General features: G+C 42.2%; 1 protein-coding gene across 13 annotated transcripts in view; it reads right to left on the bottom strand.

The window, feature by feature from the left end:
• Positions 1-27,788, bottom strand: part of RAB3GAP1 (RAB3 GTPase activating protein catalytic subunit 1) — a 166,944-nt gene that overhangs the window by 23,173 nt on the left and 115,983 nt on the right. For 6 of the 13 annotated variants that reach the window (XR_007478551.1, XR_007478552.1, XR_007478553.1 and 3 more), the window contains exons 20-24: positions 25,841-25,937; positions 25,640-25,743; positions 25,408-25,523; positions 23,785-23,887; positions 14,133-14,249 (exon numbers count right to left, since the gene is read on the bottom strand). Coding sequence is in view for 8 of the 13 variants with exons in the window: in XM_049712667.1 (XP_049568624.1) it covers positions 14,148-14,249; positions 23,785-23,887; positions 25,408-25,523; positions 25,640-25,743; positions 25,841-25,937 (522 nt within the window). In the remaining 5 variants the exon portion in view is untranslated. Of the gene's footprint in view, positions 1-14,132; positions 14,250-19,536; positions 20,434-21,274; positions 21,296-23,784; positions 23,888-25,407; positions 25,524-25,639; positions 25,744-25,840; positions 25,938-27,788 lie in introns of those variants that run through there. The other 7 variants (XM_049712666.1, XM_049712665.1, XM_049712669.1 and 4 more) reach the window with 3 other exon arrangements.

Raw genomic sequence — 27,788 nt, 5'->3', positions numbered from 1 at the left:
TATATGCAACCCAAAGTTTCTAGCAGCATTATTTTCAATAGCCATGATATGGAAGCAACCTAAGTGTCCACCAACACATGAATGGATAAAGATGTGGAATGAATACATACACATACACACACACACACACATACACACACACACACAATGGAATACTACTCAGCCATAAAAAAGAATGAAATTTTGCCACTTGCAACAACATGGATGGACTTGGAGGGTATCTTGCTTAGTGAAATAAGTCAGAGAAAGACAAATACTGTATGGTATCACTTACATGTGGAATGTAAAAAATAAACTAGTGAATATAACAAAGAAGAAACAGACTCACAGATCTAGAGAACAACCTTGTGGTTACCAATGGGGAGAGGGAAGCGAGGACGGTTAGGGGATTAAGAGGTACAAACTACTATGCATAAAATAAATTAGCTACAAGGATATATTGCACAGCACAGGGAATGTATAATAACTATAAATGGTATATAACCTTTAAAAATTGTGAATCACTGTGTTGTATACCAGAAACTTATAAAATATTGTAAATCGACTATACCTCAATTTGTAAAAAAAGGGAAAAAATTAAAAATAGAAATATGATCCAGCAATTACACTTTTGGGTATATACCCAAAGAAAATGAAAACAAGATTTCCAGGAGATACTTGAACTCCCATGTTTATTGCAGCATTATTCACAATAACCAAGATATGGTACCCAAATGCCCATCAACGGATAAATGGACAAAAAAAAGTGGTATGTATATACGATAGAATATCATTCAGCCATGAGAAAGGAGGATATCCTCCCATTTGTGACAACATGGATAAACCTTAAGTACATTATGCTAAGCAAGATAAGTCAGAAAGTACTGAATGATATCATTTATATGTGAAATCTAAAAAAAATTAAACGTGTAATAAAACAGTGAAATGGTCGTTACCAGGGGATGGGAATAGGGATAAGAGTGATGGTGTTTAAGGGTACAAACTTGTCAACAAGTAGTAAAGAAGCCATAGTAATCTAATGCACAGTATAATGAAATGAATATAGACAATAATTTTGTACTATAATTACGTGATGTGAGAAATAATAGCCTCATCAGCCATCATACTACAATATGTAAATGTTTCAAAGTAACATGCTATATAACTTAAACTTACACGATGTCGTACTGTCAAATCTATTCAATAAAAAATAAAAGTAAAAATAAAGTATCATTTGTTATTTGTTTTCTATATACCTTATAGCTTTTTGTCCCTCAGTACTTGCATTATTGTCTTCTTTTGTGCTTAGTGGATTTTTTTGTAGTGAGACATTTTAATTTCTTTGTGGTTACCATAGGGATTACATTTAACATCCTAAGGTTCTAACACCATCTTAACTTCAATAACATACAAAACTGTTTCCATACAGCTCCATTCCCCAACCCCTTTCAGTTACTGATGTCACAAAATTACATCTTTATGCACTGTGTGTTCAAAAACATAGGCTAATAATTTTTCTATGCATTAGTCTTTTAAATCATGTAGGGGAAAAAAAGTGGTATTCCACTTACAATTTACTAGCTTTTATAATTTCCCATGTATTTATCTTTACTATAAATATTTATTTCTTCATATGGATTTGAGTTAGTGCCTAGTGTCCTTTCATTTCAACCTGAAGGACTCCCTGTAGCATTTCCTGCAGGGCAGGTCTACTGGTAATGAATTCCTTCAGCTTTTGTTTATCTGAGGGTGTCTTAATTTCCCTCTCATTTTTGACGGACAGTTTTGGCAGATGAAGTATTCTTGGTTGACAAGGTTTTTTTTTTTTCCTTCTTCTTCTTGCAGCCTTTTAAATGTATCAACCCACTATATACTGGCCTCTCAGGTTTCGGATGAGAAATCTCCACATGATCTTATTTAAGATCTCTCTCTTATATGTGATGAGTCACTTCTCTCTTAATGCTTTCAAGACTCTGTCTTTGTCTTTGACAGTTTCATTAGAATGTGTCTCAATGTGCACCTTTTTGTGCACATTCTACTTGGTGTTCATTGAGCTTCTCGGATATTAATATTTGTGTATTTCATCACACGTGAGAAGGTTTTGGCCGTTACTTCTTCAGATAATCTCCCTGCCCCTTTGTCTCTCTGTTCTCCTATGAGACTCCCACGAGGCATATGTCCGTCTTCTTTACAGTATCTCACAGGTTCTGCAGGCTCTATTCACTTTTCTTCAGTTTTTTTTCTTTCTGTTACTCAACTCGATAATTTCAATCATCTTTTCTATAAGTTTCTTTCTTTTTCTTTCTCAAATCTGCTTCTGACTCCCTCTAGTGAATTTTTCATTTCAATTATTGTACTTTTTGGTTCCAGAATTTTTTTTTAGTTCCTTTTTATGTCTTCTCTTTACTAATATTTACAAATTATTCCTACATTGTTTTCTTGACTTTGTTTTCATCTTCCGATAGCTCTTTGAGCATCTTTAAGACAGTTGTTCTAAAGTATTTTTCTAATAAGTCCACTATCTGGTCTTTCTCAGGGATGGTTTCTGTTGATTTAATTTTTCCTTTGAATTGGCCATACTTTCCTTGTGATATTTTGTTGAAAATCAGACATTTGAATTATACTGGTAACTCTGGAAATCAGATTGTCTGCCTGCTCCAGGGTTTACTGATGTTGTTGTTTTTGTTGTTGTTGTTTGGTGCCTTTGTGCCAAGGATTAGCCTGAGGTATAAAGTCAGGGTCTTCTCCTGTCTTTTCTGAGCCTGCACCTTTCCCTGGGTATACACAGTGACTTTCTATGGATATTCAGTTGGTTTTGAATGTCCTAGTCCTTAAATGTCTAGTGCCCAAAAGGGGAGAAAGGGAATAATGAATGAGGGAATGGATAAGCTCTGGGTCTTTAAATCCCCTGTAAGTCTCTTCAGATGGTGGGACTGGAACAATGGCTGCCCACCACAGTGTCTGTATCTCTGCAATCAGAAGCAGCAATCAGAACGCAGATCCCTGATATTTGGAGGACAAGGTTCTTGCTGTTCACCCTGGCTCCCATAAGCTGTGCGCAGGCTACTACAAGTACATGTGCATGGCTGCCTCTGGTGGGGGGATAGTAGTGGTTGACGGGGAGCCACTGATGTGCTAAGAGGTGAAATTAACCAAAATTAACCACAATTTACTGTCAGGGCTTCCCCTGGAATTTGCAACTTTTGAATAGACTGCAGAGGTCTAGAAGAGTCACATCAGGCAGATTCTGCCGGTATAGTTGTCTAGGTAGGGAGATGGACTCCTGGCACTTCCTACTCTACCATCTTCCCTGATGTCACTCCACATATGTAACTTAAAATTTCCCAGTAACCACTTAATAAAGCAAAAAGAAACAGGTAGGTACTTTAACAATATATTTAACCTAGTGTATCAAAAATATGATTAGTCAGTATGTAATCAACATAAAAAATTTTATACCGTCTTCAAAAGTGTGTATTATTTCATACTTAGAGAACATCAATTCAGATGGTAAATTTTCAACAGTTTGAAATGTTGTACTACCAAACCAAAAATGTGTTTAACAGAAAAATATTTTATATTGCTTCAGTTTCTCAATTTAAATTAATTAAATTTAACACAATTTAAAACTCAGCTCCTCAGTTGGAGTAGCCATGTTTCAAGTGCTCAGCAGCCACAGGTGGCAATGGCCACTATATTGAACAACCCAGCTCTAGACTCTCACCTTATAAAAAAAGATTTGTGAAGTTAAGTTTGGTTTGGCTTTACTTTCTGTTCTTTACTGAAGGGCTTTCAGTTCCTTCTTTTTTCAAAATGCCCACTGGATTAGGATGGATCCTTCCCTTGTAAGGCAAGCATGAAATGTGTAGACACCTGGGAAGCCACTGTTGAAGCAGAAGCCTCCACAGGGAAACCCTGTAGCCATCCTAGAGGCTGCCATGCAGCAAGTGAGTGAGTTGTATCTTCCAGGCATAAGGTTCTAGAAGGGACTGGAGTCCACACAAGTCATTGGTACTTGTCTTCCATTCTAGAAGCAGCAAGGCTTTCACTTTCACACTCAATCTAGCAAGGAGCCTGTCACTTCTGAATAACAGTGCTGGTAGCAGCTCAGCTTCATGTTACAACCCTGAAGATGTTTTGCTCTGTTTGGGGGGATCATGCTGTGAATATCCATGTGGAATCCCAGTTGCTTCCAGGAAAGTTGTTTATAATACTGCCGAATGGGCAAGACAAAGAGAACTTCTGCATTTTTTTTTTCTTTTTAAGGTAACTAACCCAATATGGTAAACCTCAGCAAATGCAGTTTAAAACCATAATAACATTTCACATGCATCGAATTGGTAAAAAAAATTTATCTTTGTCAGGACTTCCCTGGCGGTGCAGTGGTTAAGAACCCGCCTGCCAGTGCAGGGGACACGGGTTCGAGCCCTTGTCTGGGAAGATCCCACATGCCGCTGGAGCAATTAAACCCATGCGCCACAGCTACTGAGCCTGCGCCCTAGAGACCGCGAGCCACAACTACTGAGCCTGAGTGCCATAACTACTGAAGCCCTTGCACCTAGAGCCCATGCTCCTCAACAAGAGAAGCCACCACAATGAGAAGCCTGCGCACTGCAACGAAGAGCAGCCCCTGCTCGCCACAACTAGAGAAAGCCCACGTGTAACAACAAAGACCCAAAGCAGCCAAAAAATAAATTAATTTAAAAAAATTTATCTTTGTCAATATCAAGAGCTAGCAAGAATATGGAGTGTAAAAAAAAATCTCATCCAGAACTAGTGGGAGTATAAATTAGTTCAACCACTTTGGAAAACACTGTGAATCATCCAATAAAGTTGATGGTGCAGATCCCTCACCAGGTACATACACTAGAGAAACTGCGTGTGGATGAGGAGTGGCCCCAGAATGCTCACAGAGCACTGTTTATAATAGCGAAATGTCTGGACCACCCGAATGTTCTTAAAGAAGATTGGATAAACTGGATATGTTCCACAACAAAACACTATACAGGGCTTCCCTGGTGGCGCAGTGGTTGAGAGTCCGCCTGCCGATGCAGGGGACGTGAGTTCGTGCCCTGGTCCGGGAGGATCCCGTGTGCCGCGGAGCGGCTGGGCCCGTGAGCCATGGCCGCGGAGCCTGTGCGTCCGGAGCCTGTGCTCCACGACGGGAGAAGCCACAGCAGTGAGAGGCCCACGTACAGCAAAAAAAACACAAAAAACAAAAAAAAAACACTATACAGCTGTGAAAATTAATAAACTTAGGTTATGTACGTCAACATATGAGTGGTTATCACAAATAGAAACTACAATCCAAGCAAGTCAGGAAGACTACACACACTTTGATTTCATTTATATGAAGGTCAAAAACACACAAACTTGATAATGTGTCGGGGAACACTAAGAATGTGTTTAACACCACATTCCTGTGTGGTGAAAGTATAAAGAAAAGCAAGGCATGGCTAACAGAAAACTCACAGAGTGATTACATTTGGGGGCTGGAGGAAGGGGCATGTGATCAAGGAGAGGACAAACTCAAATACGTATGTGGTTACAAACAGCAAGTTTTCTGTCTGCTCAATGATCTATTCCAAGATAATTACTGAGAGAGACTCTGAATTCACCAATGAGGTGGCAGTACTACATTTTCAGGTTCTGCCTGGAAGACATTCCTATAGGCCTATAGGTGAGTCTTATTGCTCTGTCATGTGGCTGAATGACCTACTGACCATCTCTCATTATTTCAGGGAAATATTTGTTACAAGAGTTTTTTGGGGTAAAGATAGATGACCTTTCTAAATGTCTCATGTAAATGAGACATGTCCATGTGTGCTGCATCCTGTTTAACTATTCCTGTCGCTGGACATTTAGGTTGCTTCCATGTCCTGGCTATTGTAAATAGTGCTGCAATGAACATCGGGGTGCATGCATCCTTTCAAATCATGGTTTTCTCTGGATATATGCCTAGGAGTGGGATTGCTGGGTCATATGGTAATTCTGCTTTTAGGGTTTTTTTTAATATAAATTTAATTTATAAAAAGACCCAAAGGCTGTGTTGGGTCTTCCTTGCGTGCGGGCTTTCTCTAGTTGCAGTGAGCAGGGGCTACTCTTCATTGAGGTGTGCGGGCTTCTCATAGCAGTGGCTTCTCTTGTTGCGGAGCATGGGCTCTAGGTGGGCAGACTTCAGTAGTTGTGGCTCACAGGCTCTAGAGCGCAGGCTCAGTAGTTGTGGGCCACAGGCTTAGCTGCTCCATAGCATGTGGGATCTTCCTGGCCCAGGGATCGAACCCATGTCCCCTGCATTGGCAGGTGGATTCTTAACCACTGCGCCAGCAGGGAAGTCCTGCTTTTAGTTTTTTAAGGAACCTCCAGACTGTTCTCCATAGTGGCTGTACCAATTTACATTCCCACCAACAGTGCAGGAGGGTTCCCTTTTCTCCACACCCTCTCCAGCATTTACTGAATATTACTCAGCCACAAAGAGGAACGAAATAGTGCCATTTGCAGAGACGTGGATGGACCTAGAGAATGTCATACAGAGTGAAGTAAGTCAGAAAGAGAGAAAAATATATAATATCGCTTATATGTGGAATCTAGAAAAATGGTAGAGCTGAACTTATTTGCAAAGCAGAAATAGAGTCACAGCTGTAGAGAATAAATGTATGATTACCAAGGGGGGTTGGGATGAATTGGGAGATTGGGATTGACATATATACACTGCTATGTATAAAACAGATAACTAATGAGAACCTACTGTATAGCAGCATAGGGAAACCTACTCAATGCTCTGTGGTGATCTAAATGGGAAGTAAATCTAAAAAAGAGTGGATATATGTATACATATGACTGATTCACTTTGCTGTACAGCAAGAAACACAACATTGTAAAGCAACTATACTCCAATAAAAACTAATTTTAAAAAATGAGACATGTCCATGTAAATGAACTAAGAGATTTAAAAAATTACTGTTCAGAACCAAAACCTTTTTTTTATTGTATGATACGTATAAAAAGGTACATATAAGACATTGCCATATGGCCTTTAGCCGTAGGTCTCATCCTGTGTGACAGAAGAGGAGACACAGAGGGGAGGGTGAGGTCAGGTGGCAAAATGGCAGACAGCCCTGACTCCTGGAGTGGAGAGGCTAAAGGCAGGTGTCCGCATTTCCTAATCCTCCCTACTAATCCCTTTGAAGTTCCACCGTCATAAGATCCAGAATTGTCCCCATCCACATTTAAGCCAGGGTAGATACCTAAGCCACCAAAAACTGGCATCAAACTGCCTCATGGACCAGACAAGTTTGGATCTGACAGCCAGACCCCCAGAACTGGCCGGCAGGTTGGGCAGGCTTGCTCGTCATTTCATTTACCTCTCAGTCACGCAGTCCTACATCTCACGTGACTGAAACTTTCAGTTCCCACTGAGTATACTATTTTTTAAAATAGTGAACAGCAGTGAACTCACCACCTAGCTTAAAAATAGGCTATCCCCAGTACCTTTAACGCCTGTACGCTCTTCCCGTTATCTCCTTCCCTTCCCCACAAACAGAACCACTGTCCCCAGCCGCAGTTTCTGGCTCAGCAGGTCTGGGTGGCTGGAGAATGTGCATCTCTACAAGTTCCCAGGAGATACTGATGTTGCTGTTCTGGGGACCACACTTTGAGAACCACTCCCTGCAGCACACACCCAGGAACAGATTACTGGGCTGTAGGGTATGTACTTGTTCAGATTTTATTAGGGAATGCAAAACTATCTTCCGAAGTTGTACCAACTTACACTCTTGCCAGCAATAGGTAAGAGTGTCTGTTGCTGGAAATCCTTGTCAACACCTGAGTATCATCTAACTTTAAAATTTGTGCCCATCTGGTATGTGTGAAATGGTATCTCACTGTGACAAATCTCTTTTTCCAGTCTGTAGTTTGTCTCTCATTCTTTATGGTGTTTGTTGAACAGAAGTTCCCTTATTAATATTAATGCAGCCAAATTTATCAGTCTTTTCCTTTATGGGTCATATTCTTTGTGTTTTATTTAAGAAGACCCCCCTACTCTAAAAATTTAAAGCTACTTTCCCACATAGTATTCTAAACATTTTATATGTTTTCCTTTTACATAACAGTCTTTAATCTGCCAGGAATTGATTTTTGAGTATGGAGTAATATATGGGTCCAATTTCATTTATTTTTCCCTCTTGAGATACAAGGATGACCTCTTGTCCAAGCACTGTTTATTGAATATCCCATCATTTCCCCACTGATCTGCCTTACTGTCTCTATCAGAACTTAAGTGTCCTTATATGTCTGGGTCTACTTCTGGGTTTCTGTCTGTTCTGTTGAACTACTTTGAGTCAATAGCATACTCTTTTAATTACTTTAACATTATGGCGTCTTACTATCTCATATAGCAAGACCTCCTAATTTATTTTCTCCTTTAAAAAGCTTGCATATCTTTTGCCATATTTATCACTAGGTAAATAATGTTTTTTGCTATTGTAAATTGTATCTTTTTTAAAAATTAAAATCTGCATATGTGCTCGCTTCGGCAACACATATACTAAAATCTGCATAGTATGCATTTTAAAAGACATTTAATATTTATCCAGAATTTCAGTTGCTATGGGTATGGTTTTTCAGAGTATCTAGGATGCCATTTTCTTTATCTTTCCTTAAACTTTAATTGCACTGATTTTGTCATACATAATAAAAATATCACTAGATCACTACAGCATCTAATAAGGAGGATTCAAATTTGAAAATGTATTTCCTAAATCAGCTCAGTGACTGTTCTGACAAGTTCTTTCCTGAGAATCGACCACACATAGCTTTGGTCATTTCTCTCCATCAGAACGTGGTGGGGAGGAAACGTTAAGGTGGGCAGAAGGGGGATGGGGGATTCGTAATTTCTATCTAACACAGATAACTTGGCCTAGAAAACCAAAATGGCAAAATATTTACAATGGGTGAATCTGCGTAAAGGATTTACAGAATTTCTTTGTACTATCCTTGCAACTTTCTAAGTTTCAAAAAAAAAAAAAGTTAAATAGAAACCTTCAGGAATAACTAAAATCATAAACCCAACCATGCTGGAGTTACAGCCACACCATCTTCTAAAGGATTCTTTCTGGTTCATGACCCTCCTAAGGGGGCAGTAAGCATGTGATATCCATGAACATTTCTCACCACAGCTGAAGGGACAACCCAAGGCTGGCCCACAAATTATGCCTAACAGGCTGGATGAAAAGGTGAAGTGGGCTGATTGGATGCTTCTCTATGGAACTAGAAAAGTGAAAGACCGAGCTAGTTATCAACAGAAGGTGGTATTGAAAAGTGGTGATGTAGAAGGTGGAGAACTTGCCATGGACCCTGAGCAAGCGGAAAGTCCAGAGGAATCAAACTGGACAAGAGGAGGAAGCCAGCTCGTACAGGGACAGAAAGACAGTTACTCGGAGCCAAGTCACATTCACGGTCATACACTAGGGTGAGAAGCCAGGAATTCCTGCTGCAAAGATTCTCTAGAGCTGACCCAAATCCGAAACCCCAGACTCTAGACTCCATGTGGTCAGGCCTATGATGGCTCAGTTTCATTTCATGACCCTCACTGCTCCCCATGAATCCTTACTTCTGGTCTTTATTGCTTACAACCAAAAGAACCCAACTGCATCCCTCTAACCAATACTTTTCCGTATGAAATTGAAAAATATGTGACCTTTAATGATGTTGTAAATATAAGCCTGAAGTCATTTATAAAGTTCTGCCACTAATGCTGTATTATATTCATTGTGTTTAATTACATCACTAACCAACCAAAAATTTGAAAACCACTCTTTAATTTAAAGCCAGCCTGTCTTAGCTCAAGCTGCTATAACAAAATACCTAAACTGGGTGGCTTATCAACAAGAGAAATCTATCTCTCACGGTTCTGGAGGCTGGAAATCTGAGATCATGGTGCCACCATGGCCAAGTTCTAGTGAAGGCCCTCTTTTGGGACACCAGCTGCTGACTTTTCACTGTGTCCTTATACGGCAGGAAGAGGGGGAGAGCTCTCTGGGGTCTCTTTTATAAGAATACTAATCCCATTTGTTAGGGTTCCACCCTCATGACCTAATCACCTTCCAAAGGACCCCAACTCCTAATACCATCACACTGGGGATTAGGATTTCAACATATGAATTCCAGGGGGACACAAACATCCAGTCACCCTTTTACTAAATCTCTTCCCCCTCTAGCTTGCTTTCTTTACAGAGCCAGTTTTTCTCATGGAACCTACGTGAACATGGAGAGGCAGATGCTGGGTGGTCAGCTAGAGTCACCCACTAGCCTTCTTATTTCCAGGAATGATTCAAATCCGTGCATCAGCCTAGTGACCACACGTCATGGCTACCTCAAGCTGCACCCGAGACATGCATGTGGACTGAACCTTTGACCTTCCCGTGCATCTGGCCAGGCCCTTCAGCTCTCAGACTAGCTGCTTCCACCCTGCACAGCTCCTCCCATCACTAACCCTGCGAGTACGTACGATGGTCATAGACAGACCTAGAACTGTCCTCTCCACAGAGGTGGGAGGAGGGCTAGGAGAACACCTGCGCCCATGGGCCTAAGTATACTTCTTCAGGCCAGGAACATCTTGTGTGCAGTAAACCCTTGGAGAGGATGTGTAGTTTCAGCTGGGTGTTGCTCATTTTTCACAGGACTGTGAGTATTAAGCTAATGTGCTGTGTTTCCACCTGGAAGCAGCTCTCTGCCATGTCCCACAGGTTGCACAGGCCTTTCTCCCACCACAGGGTCTGAGAATGTAGTCTCTGGGGTCTGAGTTCTCTGATCCTTTTAAAAGTGTTTTTTCATTTCAGTGATAATCTAAGCGATGACTACCAGCTATTCTGGCTCCTCTGAAGATTGGGGTGCCTACGTCCCCAGTTGAGATTACTATCACAGTGCTGCTAAGTGAGCCAAAGGCAATGCCAGGGTCTGCAAGAAGCTCGTCCTTTAAGAGGCACCGTACATTGTTCATGTTTGAGAAACTCTGGAGTAGTTTATTTAACTGTGGGAGATGATCTGCCCTAAGATCATGTATAATGAGGCCATTTGCAAAGGTTTCAGATGACTTCTCAGTGGTGAGGGTCCCCTGTCTCCTGACTCTCCCACAGGACTTACTGGGTCAACTGTTCCCATTACAGCCCAGGGAGGTCTGTCTCGACTCCTCCCAGCCTAGAGGTGGGTCACCTTTCCCCACAGGTGGTGGTGCACCAGCTTCCAGAAGTGGTTTTCAACCAGGACGCTGTTGGGGAATCCCATAAACACAGGAAGGAAACATGTCTGGCTCTCCAGCCAGATTGGCAAGACCTGAAACGCCCAGGCTCTTTGGACAAACTTTTTTGTTTTGGGCTGTGTTGGGTCTTCATTGCTGCGTGCAGGCTCTTCTCTAGTTGCGGCGAGCGGGGGCTAATCTTCGTTGCAGTGCGAGGGGTTCTCATTGCAGTGGCTTCTCTTGTTGCAGAGCATGGGCTCTAGGCGCACGGGCTTCAGTAGTTGTGGCTCGTGGGCTCAGTAGTTGTGGCTCTCAGGCTCTAGAGCGCAGGCTCAGTAGCTGTGGCGCACGGGCTTAGTTGCCCCGCGGCATGTGGGATCTTCCCGGACCAGGGCTCGAACGCCGGTCCCCTGCATTGGCAGGCGGATTCTTAACCACTGCGCCCCCAGGGCAGCCCCAGATTTGCTTTTATAGACGTTCTTTGGCTCAGCCGAGCCCATCCTGTTGGGACTTCACTGGCCCCGTCACACCCATTTCAGGGAAGCCTCCAGATGGCCGGCCAGGAAGGAGCCTTTCAAACTTATGCAAGGCACTTTCGCCTCCCCGGTTTGACAGGCACCCCCCACATAGGGGATGAGCCTGTCACTTGTGTGCTTAAGAAGAGGGGTTCACTGCTTGTGGTCATTCCCCCCCCCCGACCACTCTTTTGAATATCCTGAAACAATAGGAATGAAGAATATCAATTAAGATTATTCCGAGGCTCCTGAATCCGCTGCTGAACACGTAAAACCCTGGGCAGGGAGGAGCCTCCGCCACTTAGCCGGGACAGGATGGGGCAGACAGGATGTCCAGCCAGCTCCTGAGGCCCAGGGTCAGCCCCGGCCAAACAGGAGACGACTGGGCCCTCTCCCCATGCCACCCTCCCGCCATGACGTTATGCCTTCAGCCCCAGAAACAGTAGAGGACGTTTGGGAAATTCACACTCTAAAAATATTTCCTTTTTTCATGTAGGCAAGATAACACAGGAGTGACAGTGGGTTACTAAGAATGCCGTTCCCTCATTATGTAACACGGACAAAAATAAAGAGTGTTCTGGGCCAAAAACAGGGCTGAGAAAGAGGAATGTGAATAAATAGCACTGACAAGTCATTATTTACTCAAACTGTCAAATGGCTGAAGAACCTGAGGAAAGTTCTGATCCACATTGACACATCAGTGTGTCACATCATGTGACTACGGAGGGAGCCCAGGTCAGCGTCCTGACAAGTGTTTGTAGCGGAGGCCGCTCAAGGAAAGGTAAGTCGCGCAGTGCACACTCCCTCCCCCATTATCAGCCAGCGATAAGACTGGGGCTCCCTGACGCTGGGAGCACTGGGCTCCCTCGCGAGACTGCAGCCCATCCTGTCAGGCGACAGACAGGGTGCAGGTCGCACTGGAGCGCCCAGCTGGGTACCCTCGCTGGAGGCTGTCGTGCCGCCAGGTGGCTGGTTACGAGCCACGGGTCCCTCTCCCAGCAGAGCCACTGCCCCTCAGGGGTCAGAGCAGGGCGTCCAGACTCACCCCGGCTTTCACTGCCCACCACCCCGGCTTCTCCAAGTCCTGCCAGTGTCGCTTGCTGAATCTCTCACCCCCTCACTACTGCCGTGGTCAAGGCCACTGCCATCTCGTGCTGGGATCACCATGGCGACCACTCTAGCTCCTGATGGGTGAGTCTCGTCTCACACCTCTGTTCCTCTACTGAAAACCTTCCAGAGCTTCTTTGTTCTCACTCAACAAGCTCCAAACTCCCCAAAGGGGCATGTGAGGTGCTGAACCGGCCGCCGCTTCCCTCTCTGCTCTGGCCACACTGGCATCGGGGCTGGGGGCCTCTGCAGATAAGCCTGCAGCCTGGAACGAGCCAGGACTCTTCCCAGGTTCCTGCCCCAGCCCTCCGCCTCGATAAAGTCTACTCAGCCTTTAACTGTAACTTCCTCCATGGAGCCGGGTGCCAAGGAGGGGGAAAGGAATCAAAAGAAAACCACTCGTTTGATGAGAGGGTAGGAGATTTCGAAGTCCCTCTCTCGTTGCATCATCTCTTTGAACACCGGCTGCTGGACGTGTCGTCACGTGAAAACCAGAGCTTGTAGCCAACAGCTAAGCGGTCATTCGTCCACAGCTGGGCCACTTAGTACAGCTAAGTACCTGGAGCATGCTAGGCACTTTTCAGATATTATCTTGTTTAGTTTTTGTAACACCCCATCTTGCAGAGGAAGAGGTTTGGCGTCTTGTGGCTGATAAAAGCTGGGATTTGATCTCTCCTAAGCCAGGTCTGTGCTTCTGCCATCAGGCCCAGGGCCTACCAGCAACTAGAGGGGCACATATCCATCTGGATGTCTTTTGAACGACGCTTTTAGGGGTTGAACTGTGACCCCAGCGCCCGTCCATAAAAGTAAGATATGTTGAAGTCCTAACCCCAGTACTTCAGACCGTGACCTTGTTTGGAAATAAGGTCACTGCAGATGTAACTAGTTCAGATGAGGTCATACTGGAGCAGGATGGCTGGTGTCCAAAAAAACAGACACAGACTCAACGGTGGGGTGGAGGGACACTCTGCCATGTGATGACAGAGGCAGAGACAGAAGCGCTGCAGCTGGAAGCCAAGGAACAAGGATGCCAGCAACCACCGGCAGCTAGAAACAGGCAAGGCAGGCTCCTTCCCTACACACTTCAGGGGGAGCACTGTCCTGCCAACACCTTGATTTCCAACTTGGAGCCTCCAGAACTGTGAGACAATAAATTTCTGCCATTTTTATGCCACCCAGGTTGTGATACTTTGTTACCGCAGCCTTAGGAAACTAATAGTGACGAATTCTCTTTTTCTCTCCTGGGAAATACTTTTTATCACAGGCCTGCTCAGTACTATAGACGGTCAACTCACCAGCTTTGAACCCAGCTAACAGCATCTGCAGCACCAGCCGGCCCAGCCTGCACATGGCTCCCTCACAGGCCATTCGTCTACCTTATTCTGGGACAAAGATGGAGACAAACCTGCAAACTTAAACAAAAAATAAACATTCTATCATGGTTTTGCATGAAAAAAAAAATCCAGCTTTTTTTTTTTTTCAACCTGATAGGGCAGATATGTACCTTCCTTTGAGAGGCTCACTCAGCCACAAAGCAGCAGAGGGAAATGTGCCTCTGAGGCGACATTAAGATCTCTGCCAGGAACTGCCGAGGTTGGCCTCGGGGAGGGGACGAGAGGGGCGCGTCCCCAGAGACCCAATCAGAGACTGAGCCACGTTCCTGTCCTCTCCAGGTAGGGGCCAAGCAGGGGCCTTCGGTCCGGCTGCCCTCCTTGGCAGGTAAGCTCAGCCCAGAAATGATCCCTGCAGTAGGCCAGCCTTCATGGGGCAATTTATCCACGACCACCAGTCAGACATCACAAGCTCCCAGGGGAAAAACTGCTGGCAAAGAAGTTGTGTTAATATGAACTAGCTTTATTTTGTATTTCAAGAATTAGGCCAGCCCACTTTCACAGGCTGATGCCAAGCTCCACTTCTCAGAGCTAGAGAAATGCTGGCAGCAGCCTTTGGCTTTCAGGAGCTAATATCCTGCGACACTCTGGTTTTATGGTGCCCAGTGACAAAGAAATTGAGTTGAGAAGATTCAAAGACAAGTTTTGCCACTGAGATGCATTCATTCGTTCACTGTTTGCTGAATGCCAAGTCCTATCCATGACCCTGCATGCCCAGAAGAAATGCGCAGGCAGCAAGAGCGGGTTACAGTTGGCTTGAAACAGACTGAACTGGCTTCATGCTCTTGCCCTCTCCCTCATCTTACCCTCCTGCACCCACCCCCTACTCACCCAGCTGAGTAGTCCTTCAGTTCCTGGCAAGGAGGAGTACACAGCAACCAAAACCCCATCTGGTATAGGGAGGAAGTGTTAAGTGCAGCACTGGTTGGCGGGGACACGAATCTTCCCACCCGGTGGTCACCTCTGTTCTTTCCCAGTAAGAACTGTATTACCTCTCTGATTGCATTTGTTACTCTGCAAGTACAGGTACGCACCAGTCAGTGCTTAGGCCGCATCTTACTCAGTGTCTCAATGGCATTTGACCCAGTTGATCAACTCCCTCCTTCAATTTTTTTTTTCCTTGGCTTCTAGAACATCACACTTCTGGCTTTCCTTCTACATCAGTGGTTACTCCTTCCCTGTGTCCTCTGGCCGTCCTCCTCCTCTTCCTGATATCTGGTTCAATCCCCAGACCATCTCTTTGCATTGTGTTCACTTCTGAGTGGTCTCATACTGTCCTATGGCTTAAGTACTGTATCTGAATTTCCCAATTTATAGCACAAGCCCTAACCTTTTCCTTAAACTCCAAACTTACACAATCACTTCTAACTGTATTAATTATCTATTGCTGTATAAAATGGCCCCCAAATTCAGAAGCTTAAAATAACATTCTCTCACGGTTTCTGAGGGTCGGCAAACCACGAGCAGCTTAGCCTGGCAGTTCTGGTGCAAGGTCCCTCAGGAGGCTGCAGTCTTCTGAGACTGGGGAGAATCCACTTCCAAGCTCACATGGCTTCTGGCAGGAGCCCCCATTCCTCAGGATGTGGGCCTCTCCCTAGGGTTGTTTGCAACCTGGCAGTCGACTTCCCCCAGAGTGAGTGATCCGAGAGAGAAAGCCACTCTGAGACGCATGTCTTTCCTAACCTAATCTTGGGAGTGACACACCAACACTTTTTCCGTGTTCTTCTCACCACAAAGCCCAGCTCTGGTACAATTTTGGGGTGGAGACTACACAAGGGTGTGAATCCCAGGAGGGAGGAGGCAGGGAGCCACTGCGGCCACCCCAGACGCTGGCTCCCCCAGGTAGATCTAATTGTTAGCTCAGAGTTAGCAAGTCCTAACTCCAAATCTTTATTCGCATCCTCCCCGCAAACCTGCTCTCCCCTCAGCCTTCCCCATCTCAGTATGTGACAGCATCACTCGGTTACTCAGGCCCCAAACTTCCAGCTCACCCTTGACTCTTTCTCATACCCTCAGTAATTCCGTCAGCATATTCTGTGTATTCTGCTTCCAAAACGTGTACCAAATCTGATCACCTTTTACCCCCTCCGCTGCTACCACTCCAGTGCAAACCATCAACACTCCTAGTTTCACTGCTTGCACCCCTGCCTCTGCAGTGTATTCTCCACACAGCAGCCAGAGTGAAGAGTTTCCAAATGTCAGATCATGACATCATGCCCCACCCGCCCGCCCCCTTCAAAATTCTCCACTGGCTTTCCCTTTCAATCAAGAAAACAAATCCCAACTCCTAATGTTCAGTGTGATCTGGTCTTTGCACCTTTGCCCAACTTTCATTTCTTCATCCTTTTCCCTCCCCTACTCTGCTCCCTGGCCACTCTGGCCTTTTCTCGGCGCCTCTGACATACCACGTTTACTCATACCTCTGCCTTTTTCTATCCCGTCTGGGGTCATCTCCCAGGCGCCCACAAGGCCAACTCCCTCACTTCATTCAGGTTTCTGTTCAATGTCACTGCTTCACAGGCCTTCCTTTATCACCTGTCCATAAACCACTATCCCCCCACTCAGGTAATTTGATCATACTTATCCCTTGATGTAAACGCCATTGAGGGCCTTTTACCTGTCCTGTTCACTGCTGTATCCCCATCGCCTAGGACAGTACCTGGCACATAGCTGGCACTCAATAAACGTCTGCTGAACTAATGAATGGAATATAAAAATAAATGCTTAGAGAGTTTTAAAAATCCCATCCTGAAGAAAAATCTGGATTACTATGGTGGTATAGGGACACATAAAGTGGGAGGGCCCACGTGAGGACACTTCCTGTTGGTTCCACAAGCACTTGTCAGGCTCTCTGCAACATGTTACAAAGCACAAAGGAGGGGGAAAAAGCCACTGATGATATAATTGCTACTTTCCAATTTAGTACCAGATCTAGGACGTGTAAATACTTCTTAGCCTCTCCAATCCATTTAGAGAGGTGGGTCTAAAACCCACCACGTCACTCCCTTGCTTCAAACTCTTGACTCACCAGTGCCCCAAAGACACGGCCCTAACTTCTTGCTGTGGTTTACCCAGAACTTCCTCATCTCACCTCAGTGACCTCACCATCTTCACATCTTGCGTCTTTCTACTCTGGGTACCTCACCCAGCCAAACTGAAATGCTGGCTATTCTCCAAAGATACATTTTCCTTTGCTCCTGAGTTTTCTGCACATTCTGTGTTCTCTACCCGTAACAATCTTCCTACGCCCTCCTGTATCAGTTCATTTTTGCAGCATAAAAGACCACGCCAACTCTCTCTTCCTTCTGCAGGCTTCTTTGCATGTCTCACAGTTCCCAGGAGGAAGAGAAGGCAAACCTCAACGTGCAAATACTTTTCAAGTCTCTGCCTGTGTCACGCTTGCTAACACCCCATTGACCAAAGAAAGACACGGCAAAGTCCAGAATGAAGGGCTGGAAAGATAAAGTCCACTTCATGGGAGCAGCGGCACAATCACAATTAGGGCAAGCGTACAGGGACGGGGAAATAACTGTAGTTCTTCTTTGCAAGCAATTTTCCATACTTCCCACCTCAGCTCCTACTTAGAAATCATCTCCTCTAGAAAGATTTCCCTGATCCCTAAAGCCTGACTGAAAAACCTCTCCCATAACCCCTCATATTCACTATTTTTAAAAACACAAATTTATTTATTTATTTTTGGCTGTGTTGAGTCTTCGCTGCTGCGCGCGGGCTCTCTAGCTGTGGCGAGCGGGGACTACTTTGTTGTGGTGCGCGGGCTTCTCATTGCGGTGGCTTCTCTTTGCTGCAGAGCATGGGCTCTAGGCACACGGGCTCAGTAGTTGCGGCATGCGGGCTGTAGAGCGCAGGCTCAGTAGCTGTGGTGCACAGGCTTAGCTGCTCCGCAGCATGTGGGATCTTCCCGGACCAGGGCTCCAACCCATTTCCCCTGCGTTGGCAGGCGGCTTCTTAACCACTGCACCACCAGGGAAGTCCTCTATTCACTATTACTGCATGTATTAGTCTCCACTACCAACAAATGAATGAATTACTAAATAAACGTTGGACCTCTAGTTCATACCGTCGAGTTGACTGCACTCTCCGTTTTATAGCAATGTTACCTCAGTCTTCCCTACCTGATGGGAAGGTCACTGAAAGGAGGGAGTATGTTCGGTTTCTGTTTTACCTTAATTGCCTAGTACAGTACCTGATACGAAGTAGATACTTTAAAATATCTTAAAATCAACAAACACATTAACTATAATAAAAGTAAAATGGGATAATGTCATTAAAAAAGGCACAAAGTGTTCCTGAGATCCCTGCAAGACTCAGCAGGCTGCAAATATTTAGGAAAATCTGAGACAGCATAAAACTAATTGAAATAAGAACAAAATGCCCACTGGAGGGGAGAAAAGAAGAGAAAATTAGCCAGAGAAAGCAACACCTTCCCTTTTATTAGATTCACGCCTTTTTAAAGTCCAACCTCTCTTTGAAAAATGTTTTTTTGTTATTAACTTCCTCATTAGAAAGCAGACAAACGCTGTCCTTGAAAGGTATGTTTCTCCTTGGTACTGCGCTCAGTCCTCGGGCTGCACTGTGTGGTTTACCAGCAGCAGTCAAATCCAGCATCTCAGAGAAGAGTGCTGTGAAGGCCAGGAGGTAATCAGCTAGAGCCTCCTATACTACATACATACATACATACATACATATATATATATATATATATATATGCATATATATACATATATGTACACACATATTTACATTTTTTTAATGAAAATAATATAACATAGGGTTTACAGAGCTCTATTAATTCTTTAAAGTTACATAGGCAAGGTCTATGCTTCAGTATAATCATTTTTTACTTTGGATTAAAGTGGGAATTTTAGCCCTAAAAATAGATTTAAGATTACTGAACAGAGGCCATATAGCAACACAGACTTGATAAATCTTGATCATCATATAACTAGAAATATGTTGTTGTTATCCTTATGCTGGGTGCTACACATCCCCCATCAATTATCTTCATTTTAACTATAATACAAAAGCAAAATAGTTCACTGAAGTAATCTTCTATTCATTACATTAGCACATATGCCAAATTATACTAACTGCACGATAATCTCTACGTTCAGAGGCTATATTTTTAGCGTGTGCTCATCTCTGCTTCATTAAATACTGCAAGCAACCACAAAAAAAGGAATGCATGTTGTACAGCAAGAGAGAGAACAATGATCTGCAGGGTGATATCTTCCAGGGCAACCAAAGAAAAAACAAGTCAGAGAAACAAACCTTACGAGAGATATAAAACTAATTTGCAGTGACATTTAATATATAGTTTTTTTATCGGAAGGAATACATTTAAGTCACAGTTACATGGAAAAACACATAGACTGTGAAATTCCAGGCTTTCTCCTAGAATATTCAAAATGCTCATCAAAAGTCAATTAGTACAGTAAAGATGGCCACCAGGTGACTGAATAAACAGAATGTCATTTAGTATTTTAAAAACAGATTCTGGGAGTAGAAGCTACCACCAAAATATCCAGAAATCTGAGTTAACTGGTACTCTACTTTGCATACTTGATACTAATAAATATAATAGGTGTTTACAGAGACTATGAATGCAGGGCAATAGCCTAAGGGATAGTCATGGAAAAGAAGAAATGAACACAATCCTGCTGGAGGGAGTACACAGACCTCCTGCTGTTGTTCTGGTCCCCCCCATCCCCCAAACAACAAGGGCCATCTCTTTGGGAAAGAAATCTTTCAATAGCTGAAGCCCATTCCTCTGCCCCCACAAGACCCTAGACAGCCCAGTGGAAAGTCTCTCAGATGCTGGTATGATTCTTGATCACCAAACTGGACAGGTCCTCTTCATGGCCTCTCAGGTTCTGACTGGCACAACCTCCTTCCCACAGAAGGGGTTAGCACTGTCTGTGAAGCCACAAATGAGGGAACTCTAGAAGGATTAGAAGAAGGAGGTATCTGATGAAAAGGCACCTGCAAGCCTGAAATCCTCTTTGGTGAGGACACTGTACATGCGCTGAGGCAGAGCCCGGGAGTAGGGAGCGGGGCGGGGCACGGTCGTGCGCAAAATGAGCTCCCGGCCCGCAGCGGGTGGGAAGTCTGCCGCCAGGTTCTGCCTCTTCTCTTCTGGGGGGACCATCCTCTTCAGATCCTCCTCCGGCGGAGCCATGGCTGCAGCCTTGAAGAGAATCACATGCTAGTTCAAGAGCAGGCCGAATGCTAAACTCAGATCATTTTGAAGGACAGCTGAATAAGCATGATAAATACATTAAAATGTTCTACATTACTCAGTAATGCAGTCAGTTATGTTATGATTGCTCAAAAATCACAACACAGAAAATGCAAGAAGCTTGAAACACTGCATGAGCAGCCAGAGATTACAAATAAACTGGTGACACAGACAGAAGATAATGACTGCCAGGCAATCTGCTTTGGAAAGTGAGGGCCATATTCAGACATCTGATGAAGAGGGACAATGGAGCTGTTCTGGTTTCTATACATTTCTTCTAGCAATGACCCAAGTCCAAGTCTGATGTCCTCAGTCCAGTAAGGAAATGCTGCTCTCCAGAGTCTGGAAAGATGATTTTTTTACCAATTCTTTCAATTCTTTTTAAGGTTCATTTGTCAAATTAAAACTGAGGACACTGGTTTTGTTTGCTGGGTGGGTGACTAATGTAACGCGGAAGTGACAGAGGTCCATGAAATGTAGCAGTGGCCACAAGAGAAGTTCTCAATATTAAAGGCATCTATTTTTTCATTATAATTGAATAAAATACATATTCAACTAGAGCTTTCATTTTAACTCTGATCACTATGTTTCTTTCACAATACCATCAATTTGGAAAAAAATAATTGCTTTGGCAATGGAAATATGAAATCATGTTATGCTAAACACCAGCAAGAAAGGTATGCCAAACCCAGACTGCTAAAGAGGTGGTTGGTTAGTCTTAATGACCTTATGAAGTTAAGAGGGATGGGAAGGAACAAGGAACTATGAGGGACAAAGGCTATTTTGTTACCTCATCAGAAGATTCAGTCAGCTTGAGAAAGGGTGAGAAAAGAAACAGTGATGAAAGGGAAACAAGCAAGATGGTTTAAAAAGAGCTAGACAAGAGACTGCAAGATTATTTCAGAGACAGCATGCACTACGTTAAGGAACATGATCCTATCAAAAGAATATCAAGACAAAAACACACCACATACAACACACCTAGCCGTCCAACTAAGCAGACAAATCTCACTACTCATGCATCTGATGGCTAAAGAGGCAACGTACAGAGTGTCACTTAATGGGGAAATGATTCAGCAAAAATCTAGCTCTTTTCCCAAAGATTAAGATACTAAAAAAAGTACTCATGTCTTGAAAAATAGATAACCCAATGAATTTAAGACTAGATGTCTGACTTATTCAATTTAGAAAGACTAAGGCAAAATCCAATCAGTGGTCTGTTTGCTGAATTCCATTTAAATATGGATATACCACTCACAAAATCATGATGAAAGTTTATTAAAATGTATGATTTTAAGGAAAAGTTCTAAATATGTAAAATTACTGTAGGCTATAAAATATTTTCAGTGAAATTTTATAACTTTAAAAAAGTTAACATCTTGATTTAATAGAATTGATATAAAGTATCAATTATGAAAAATTATGTGAATAAATTTGAATGGTTTCTATTAATTAGCCAGATATTTAAAAGGTGAGTTTAAAAATGTACCAACCAGGTGCTTGTTATATGGATTACAGTCTGCCAATTCCCTAAAAACATTCACTTCAAGGTTTGAAAGTTTAAAATATTTTAAAATTATAAAATGTGGGATGAATGTACAATTTCAGTATCCATTAAAGGGGATTAGCTATACAATGAGCCCAGGGAAAAGATGATACACTCTTATATTTACTAATGCAGAAAGATAATTACATTGAGCGGAAAGTAAGAACAAAGTAAACTATGTAATATAATCCTATTTTGTAAAATTTACATATATTTGTATATACTAGATGTTAAATGTTGACAGTGATCACCAGTGGGTAGTGAGATTAATGTGATTCATTTTTCAGTGTCATTAATTTTTCATTATAATTCTCTGTATTATCCAAATTTTTACAGTAAGACTTTACTTACAGTCTCAGGGAAAAAGCTTATTTCCATATTGGGGAAAATAATTTTGCTTACGTATTTAGAACAATGAGAGTGTTCTACTCTCAGCATTAAAAATATTTTATAAATACTTCAGATTTTAAATTGTCTTAACACACAGGTTTTAAAAAATGAAAGAATTTTTGCAGTATAAGGAAAATTCATATTGGTGTTAACAAGGAAATGTGCTTATAAGCGCTGGCTAGTAAACTGGCAAATATATCACAGGATGTGAAAACAGACTTGGTTCTGGTTTCATGCCAGAGAGAAAAACAAAATAAATCAAAGTAAGCATCTATTGTTTCCTAGAACTTTAATTTATAAGGAAATATTTGGTTTTTAACTTGAAATCCTTAAATTTAGCGGGCCACCCCATAAATAATCTCAGGTTTTAGTTCTTGCTAAAATTTCTATCAGTATATTTGGCTATGATTTTGAATATATTCAAATTCAATATATTCAAATTCATATATTCGATGCACTCCAGACCGACTCAAAGGAGATTATGAAGTTTTTATTCCATGTGTAAACCCACGAAAATTCTTTTTCTCATTTGACTGTGAGAATTATACCTTCAAAACTGGGCCATTCTAGTGTCATCACAGTGCTACATAAGGGGCGCCCTGTATTTAGTACACTTCAAAATACTTTTATCATAATCTTTAATGAGTCCTGATGTGAGAATCACCTACGGAATACCAGCACCTCTTAACCAGTAAACAAGATCAGTACAGAGAGAATCAACCCAAAGTATAACTAATACCATCCTCATAAAAATCCAAATCGTAACAGTTTTAGAATGTCAGAGGTACTATACGATTTTTAAAATTTTTATCAGTAGAGCTAATGACCCAGGAAAGTTTTCAAATTGAGCTTTCTTTCTGTGCTGAAGACTGTTTTCCATAGTCCTAAAAATCTGAATCTTGCTTTTCCTTCTTAGGAACCCTCTGAAGTTAGATCTCTTCACCATTATAAGAATAGTTAGATTTACTAACTCCAAGCTAAGTTGTGAATCCATTGCAGTACATGGAGTTTAAAACTGGTAAAACTAAACTCTAATTTGAAAGTAGTAAACATTTTTTCCACAGCACAGCACTGGCCATTGCTAAACAAGTCCCTATCAGATTCGTTAACAAGGAATTTCAGGCCATTTTAACTTCTGAAATTTAGGTACTAAAATAAACTTATCATTTTATTTAAACATGTAAGAAAGCAGATGGATTTCAAAGACTAAAAAGTTACTGTTGAGAGTCATTATTTCTTCAGTGTTCGAATCCAATGCTGTTATTAGCAGCTGTAGAATCGGCCATGTGTGGGAATCAAAACAGTACCTTACTGAGCAGAGGCCTGGAGAGATCATGACACAGTCAATAAGGAATCTCACATACCCTCTGAGCATTCACAAACAGCTTGTGAATGATCCTGCCAGCATGTCCTCTTCCTGCACCGACAACTAACACCTCAGGTTGCTCCAAAAGGCAACTCACAAACCTGGAAGAGAGAGGTAATGAAAGGATAGAAAACGAGCTGCTCAGTTCACACTGGGTCAATCCTCCCTGATTCATTTCGGGGACAAACCGTCAAAATGATACTGGCAAACCCTACACCAAGGCTGGAGTGGAAATTTTTTAACAGGACAGATCAACATTTGGAATGAAAATCGACTCAAATGACAATCTTACTGCTTTTCAACTGTTTTTGTAAATTTTTTTAAAAGCCCATCTCTGTCAAAGTGTAAGAAAAAAATATTCAGTCTATTTCTTTCAGACTATAGAAGATGCTACACTAAATAAAAGATTTTTAAAAATATTTTTAACAACAAAAACCATGTTTAATTTATACAGCAAAGCAATGGTCCTTATTTCTTATTTTTGTTCTTTTAAGGTGTATGAGTGAGTGTGAGTGTGAGTGCGTGTGTGTGCATGTGCTTAAAATACATGTTTTGCTGGGCAAAGTCTCAATTGTAAGCTGTGCCATTGTGCTAGAAACACTCTACTTCCAAGTATATCACAGACAACGTATGGTGGAGCTAAGAGAGTCGAAGGCACAGAGCCACCAACTCTGCACCACCTGCTCACTAACTCATACTGCTATCTTAGAAACAATTCCTGTGATTAGAGCATATTCTTCTCATTTAAGAGGAAGGAATTTTCAAGAGCAAAGAAGGCTGGGCAAAAATTTCAACAAAAAATATAATATTCAAACAAGAACTTGTTAAAAGCTATAGCAAATGCCTTGTCATATAATATTAATTATTTATCATCAATAATGCCATTTCTCATGGAAAGACTGATGAAAATTTTAGTTATAACAAATTCAAGCTGCTCAAGTAGCTAATTTGGAAACACTTTATCACTTATTGAAACAACATCGTCCTTTCAAGTACCTCAGACAAAAAATGGACAGGGACCCACAGTGACAGGATCCCTTCGAAATGGTCCAAATCTTGGAAGGAGGAAAAGACTGACCCAATCATTTGCCTCATCATGGAGAGGCCATCTGGTCACTCTTTCAAAACACATTCACAAAGCACAGAAGGTATGCACATTTGCTACCACAAATCTGGTTCAGAAGATTTAGTAACTCTTTAGTAAATCTTGTGTAAAAACTAGGAATATTCAGCAGAAATAGTTTTAGAACACCTCTGCCTGTACTTAAGGAACAGTGAGAGTGGAAAGCAAAGCTCTGGGGCCCTGCAAGTAACAAAGAGTAAACAGCCAGTTCCTCCACAGGCAACTACTCCAAGAGCGAACAAGGACACTCCTAGAAAGAGAGACCTGGAAGCCTTCGTTCTAAAAGTGGGAGGAATGGAAACACGTGGCAAATACTCAAGAGATACAGGAGAGGTCAAATCCTATGATAAACAAATATTTCTCTGTCTCTAGCCAATGCTTGTTACAAAAAATAGAGGAACACTACAAAAGATTCTCAATATTTTACAAAAATTTTCTAAAGAGAGTGGTGGCTTTTCCTATTTGCAGATAAAAATGAGTTAATCAGATACCAATTACCTTTCAAGATCTTCCTTTTCCTCCTCTTGTTCACATTTCTCAGTTCCAAACTTGGCTTTCAGTGAGCGGGCTCTAGCAATTATAGCTTCTACATTAGTAATTTGATGGATGATTTCCTAACAGTGTGAAAGGGGAGAGGCATACATTGGAAGACAGCAAAAAGCCTTTAAAAAATGTATCTTTAAAATAATTATTGCCAACTGGGGAGAACACTTGGAAAGATCAGACTTACTTCCAATTTCTTGTCTTCTGGATTGGGGAAGTGCAAAACTTTACTGGAATGAGATATTATTTGCTTTATAATCTTCTTAACTGAAGAAATGTTTTCCAGACTTTCTATTTTTAAAAATATCAAAGCCATCATCAGATAAGTTAGGCAAAATCTACTTTTATTTTGGAAATGAACTAATGACTAATCAAATAAGACATTTACCTTCCTCCTTTACCTTGAGTACGGCTGCATGAATTACACAAGGTAACAGGTGCCTAGCAAGGTCTGCAGGTTTCTGTACTGCCAGATAGTGCAGCACCTGAAGGAGACATGAAGTTAGATAACTGATCAATGCAGTTGTCAAAGAATAAAGCAGCCATTTATTGGGTCGGCCAAAAGGTTCGTTCACTTTTTTCCGTGAGATGGCTCTAGCAGCAACTTAGTTTTCTTTAACTTCATTCGAAATAATTTTGTTAGATCGTATGTGACAGCTGTCATATCAGTGTGCATTTAAAAAAAGACTTAGCACAATTGGTGGATATTTGTGTAGCCATTTTAATATTGAAGATGGAAGAAAAAAGGCAACATTTTTGGCATATTATGCTTTATTATTTCAAGAAAGGTAAAAACGCAACTGAAATGCAAAAAAAAGATTTGTGCAGTGTATGGAGAAGGTGCTGTGACTGATCAAACACGTCAAAAGTGGTTTGAGAAGTTTCGTGTTGGAGGTTTCTTGTTAGATGATGCTCCACGCTCGGGAAGACCAGTTGAAGTTGATAGGGATCAAACTGAGACATTGAGAACAATCAACGTTATACCACGCGGGAGATAGATGACATACTCAAAACATCCAAATCGAGCGTTGAAAATTTGCACCAGCTTGGTTATGTGATGTTTGGGTTCCACATAAGTTAAGGGAACAAAACCTTCTTGACCATATTTCTGCGTGCAATTCTCTACTTAAATGTAATGAAAACGTTCCGGGTTTGTTTTTGTTTGTTTGTTTATTTATTTATTTATGGCTGCATTGGGTCTTCGTTGCTGCACGCAGGCTTTCTCTACTTATGGCGAACGGGAGCTACTCTTTGTTGCGGTGCACGGGCTCTAGTTGTGGCACATGGGCTCAGTAGTTGTGGCTTGTCGGCTCAAGCGCAGGCTCAGTAGTCGTGGCACACGGGCTTAGTTGCTCCGTGGCATGTGGGATCTTCCCAGACCAGGGCTCGAACCCGTGTCCCCTGCACTGGCAGGCAGATTCTTAACCACTGCACCACCAGGGAAGTCCCAAACGTTCCATTTTTAAAACAGACTGTGATAGGCAATGAAACAATACGACAATGTGGAATGGAAGAGATCGTGGAGCAAGCGAAATGAACCACCACCAACCACAACAAAGGCTGGTCTTCATGCAAAGAAGGTGATGTTGTGTATATGGTGGGATTGGAAGGGAGTCCTCTATTATGAGCTCCTTCCAGAAAACCAAATGATTAATTCCAACAAATACTGCTCCCAATCAGACCAACTGAAAGCAGCACTCAATGAAAAGCATCCAGAATTAGTCAACAGTAAATGCATAATCTTCCATGAGGATAATGCAAGACCACATGTTTCTTTGATGATGAGACAAAAACAGTTACAGCTTGGCTGGGAAGTTCTGATTCACTGGTTGTATTCACCAGACATTGCACCTTTGGATTTCCATTTATCTCGGTCTTTACAAAATTCTCTAAATGGAAAAAATTTCAATTCCCTGAAAGACTGTAAAAGGCACCTGGAACAGTTCTTTGCTCAAAAAGATAAACCGAAGGCACTTTTTGGCCAACCCGATGAAAGAGTACCACTGAACTCACATCTGTAACAAGGGTAGAGATGAGCTCTCTTCTCTTCTCTTCTCTTAGTACCTACCGCTGCTCAGTCAGGTAAGTAGCTGCTACTCCCAAATGTAAGAATAATGTTACTGAAATCATCTAAGAACTTCAGCCCTTAATAATGGTGAATACTCTCGTAATTTTTTTTTCCTACTTCCATATGTAATACATGCAGATTAGGAAAATACAAAGAAAATTAAAACCACCTGAAAATTATACCACCTAGAAATAATAATTGTTAGTGGTGGAGCATTTTCATTCCAGGATATTTTTAAGATTTTGAATATACATAATATATTAAGTGA

This window comes from Orcinus orca, chromosome 7 (genome assembly GCF_937001465.1).
Source record: "Orcinus orca chromosome 7, mOrcOrc1.1, whole genome shotgun sequence".
NCBI lineage: Eukaryota > Metazoa > Chordata > Mammalia > Artiodactyla > Delphinidae > Orcinus > Orcinus orca.
This window is presented reverse-complemented; position numbering and strand designations above follow the sequence as displayed.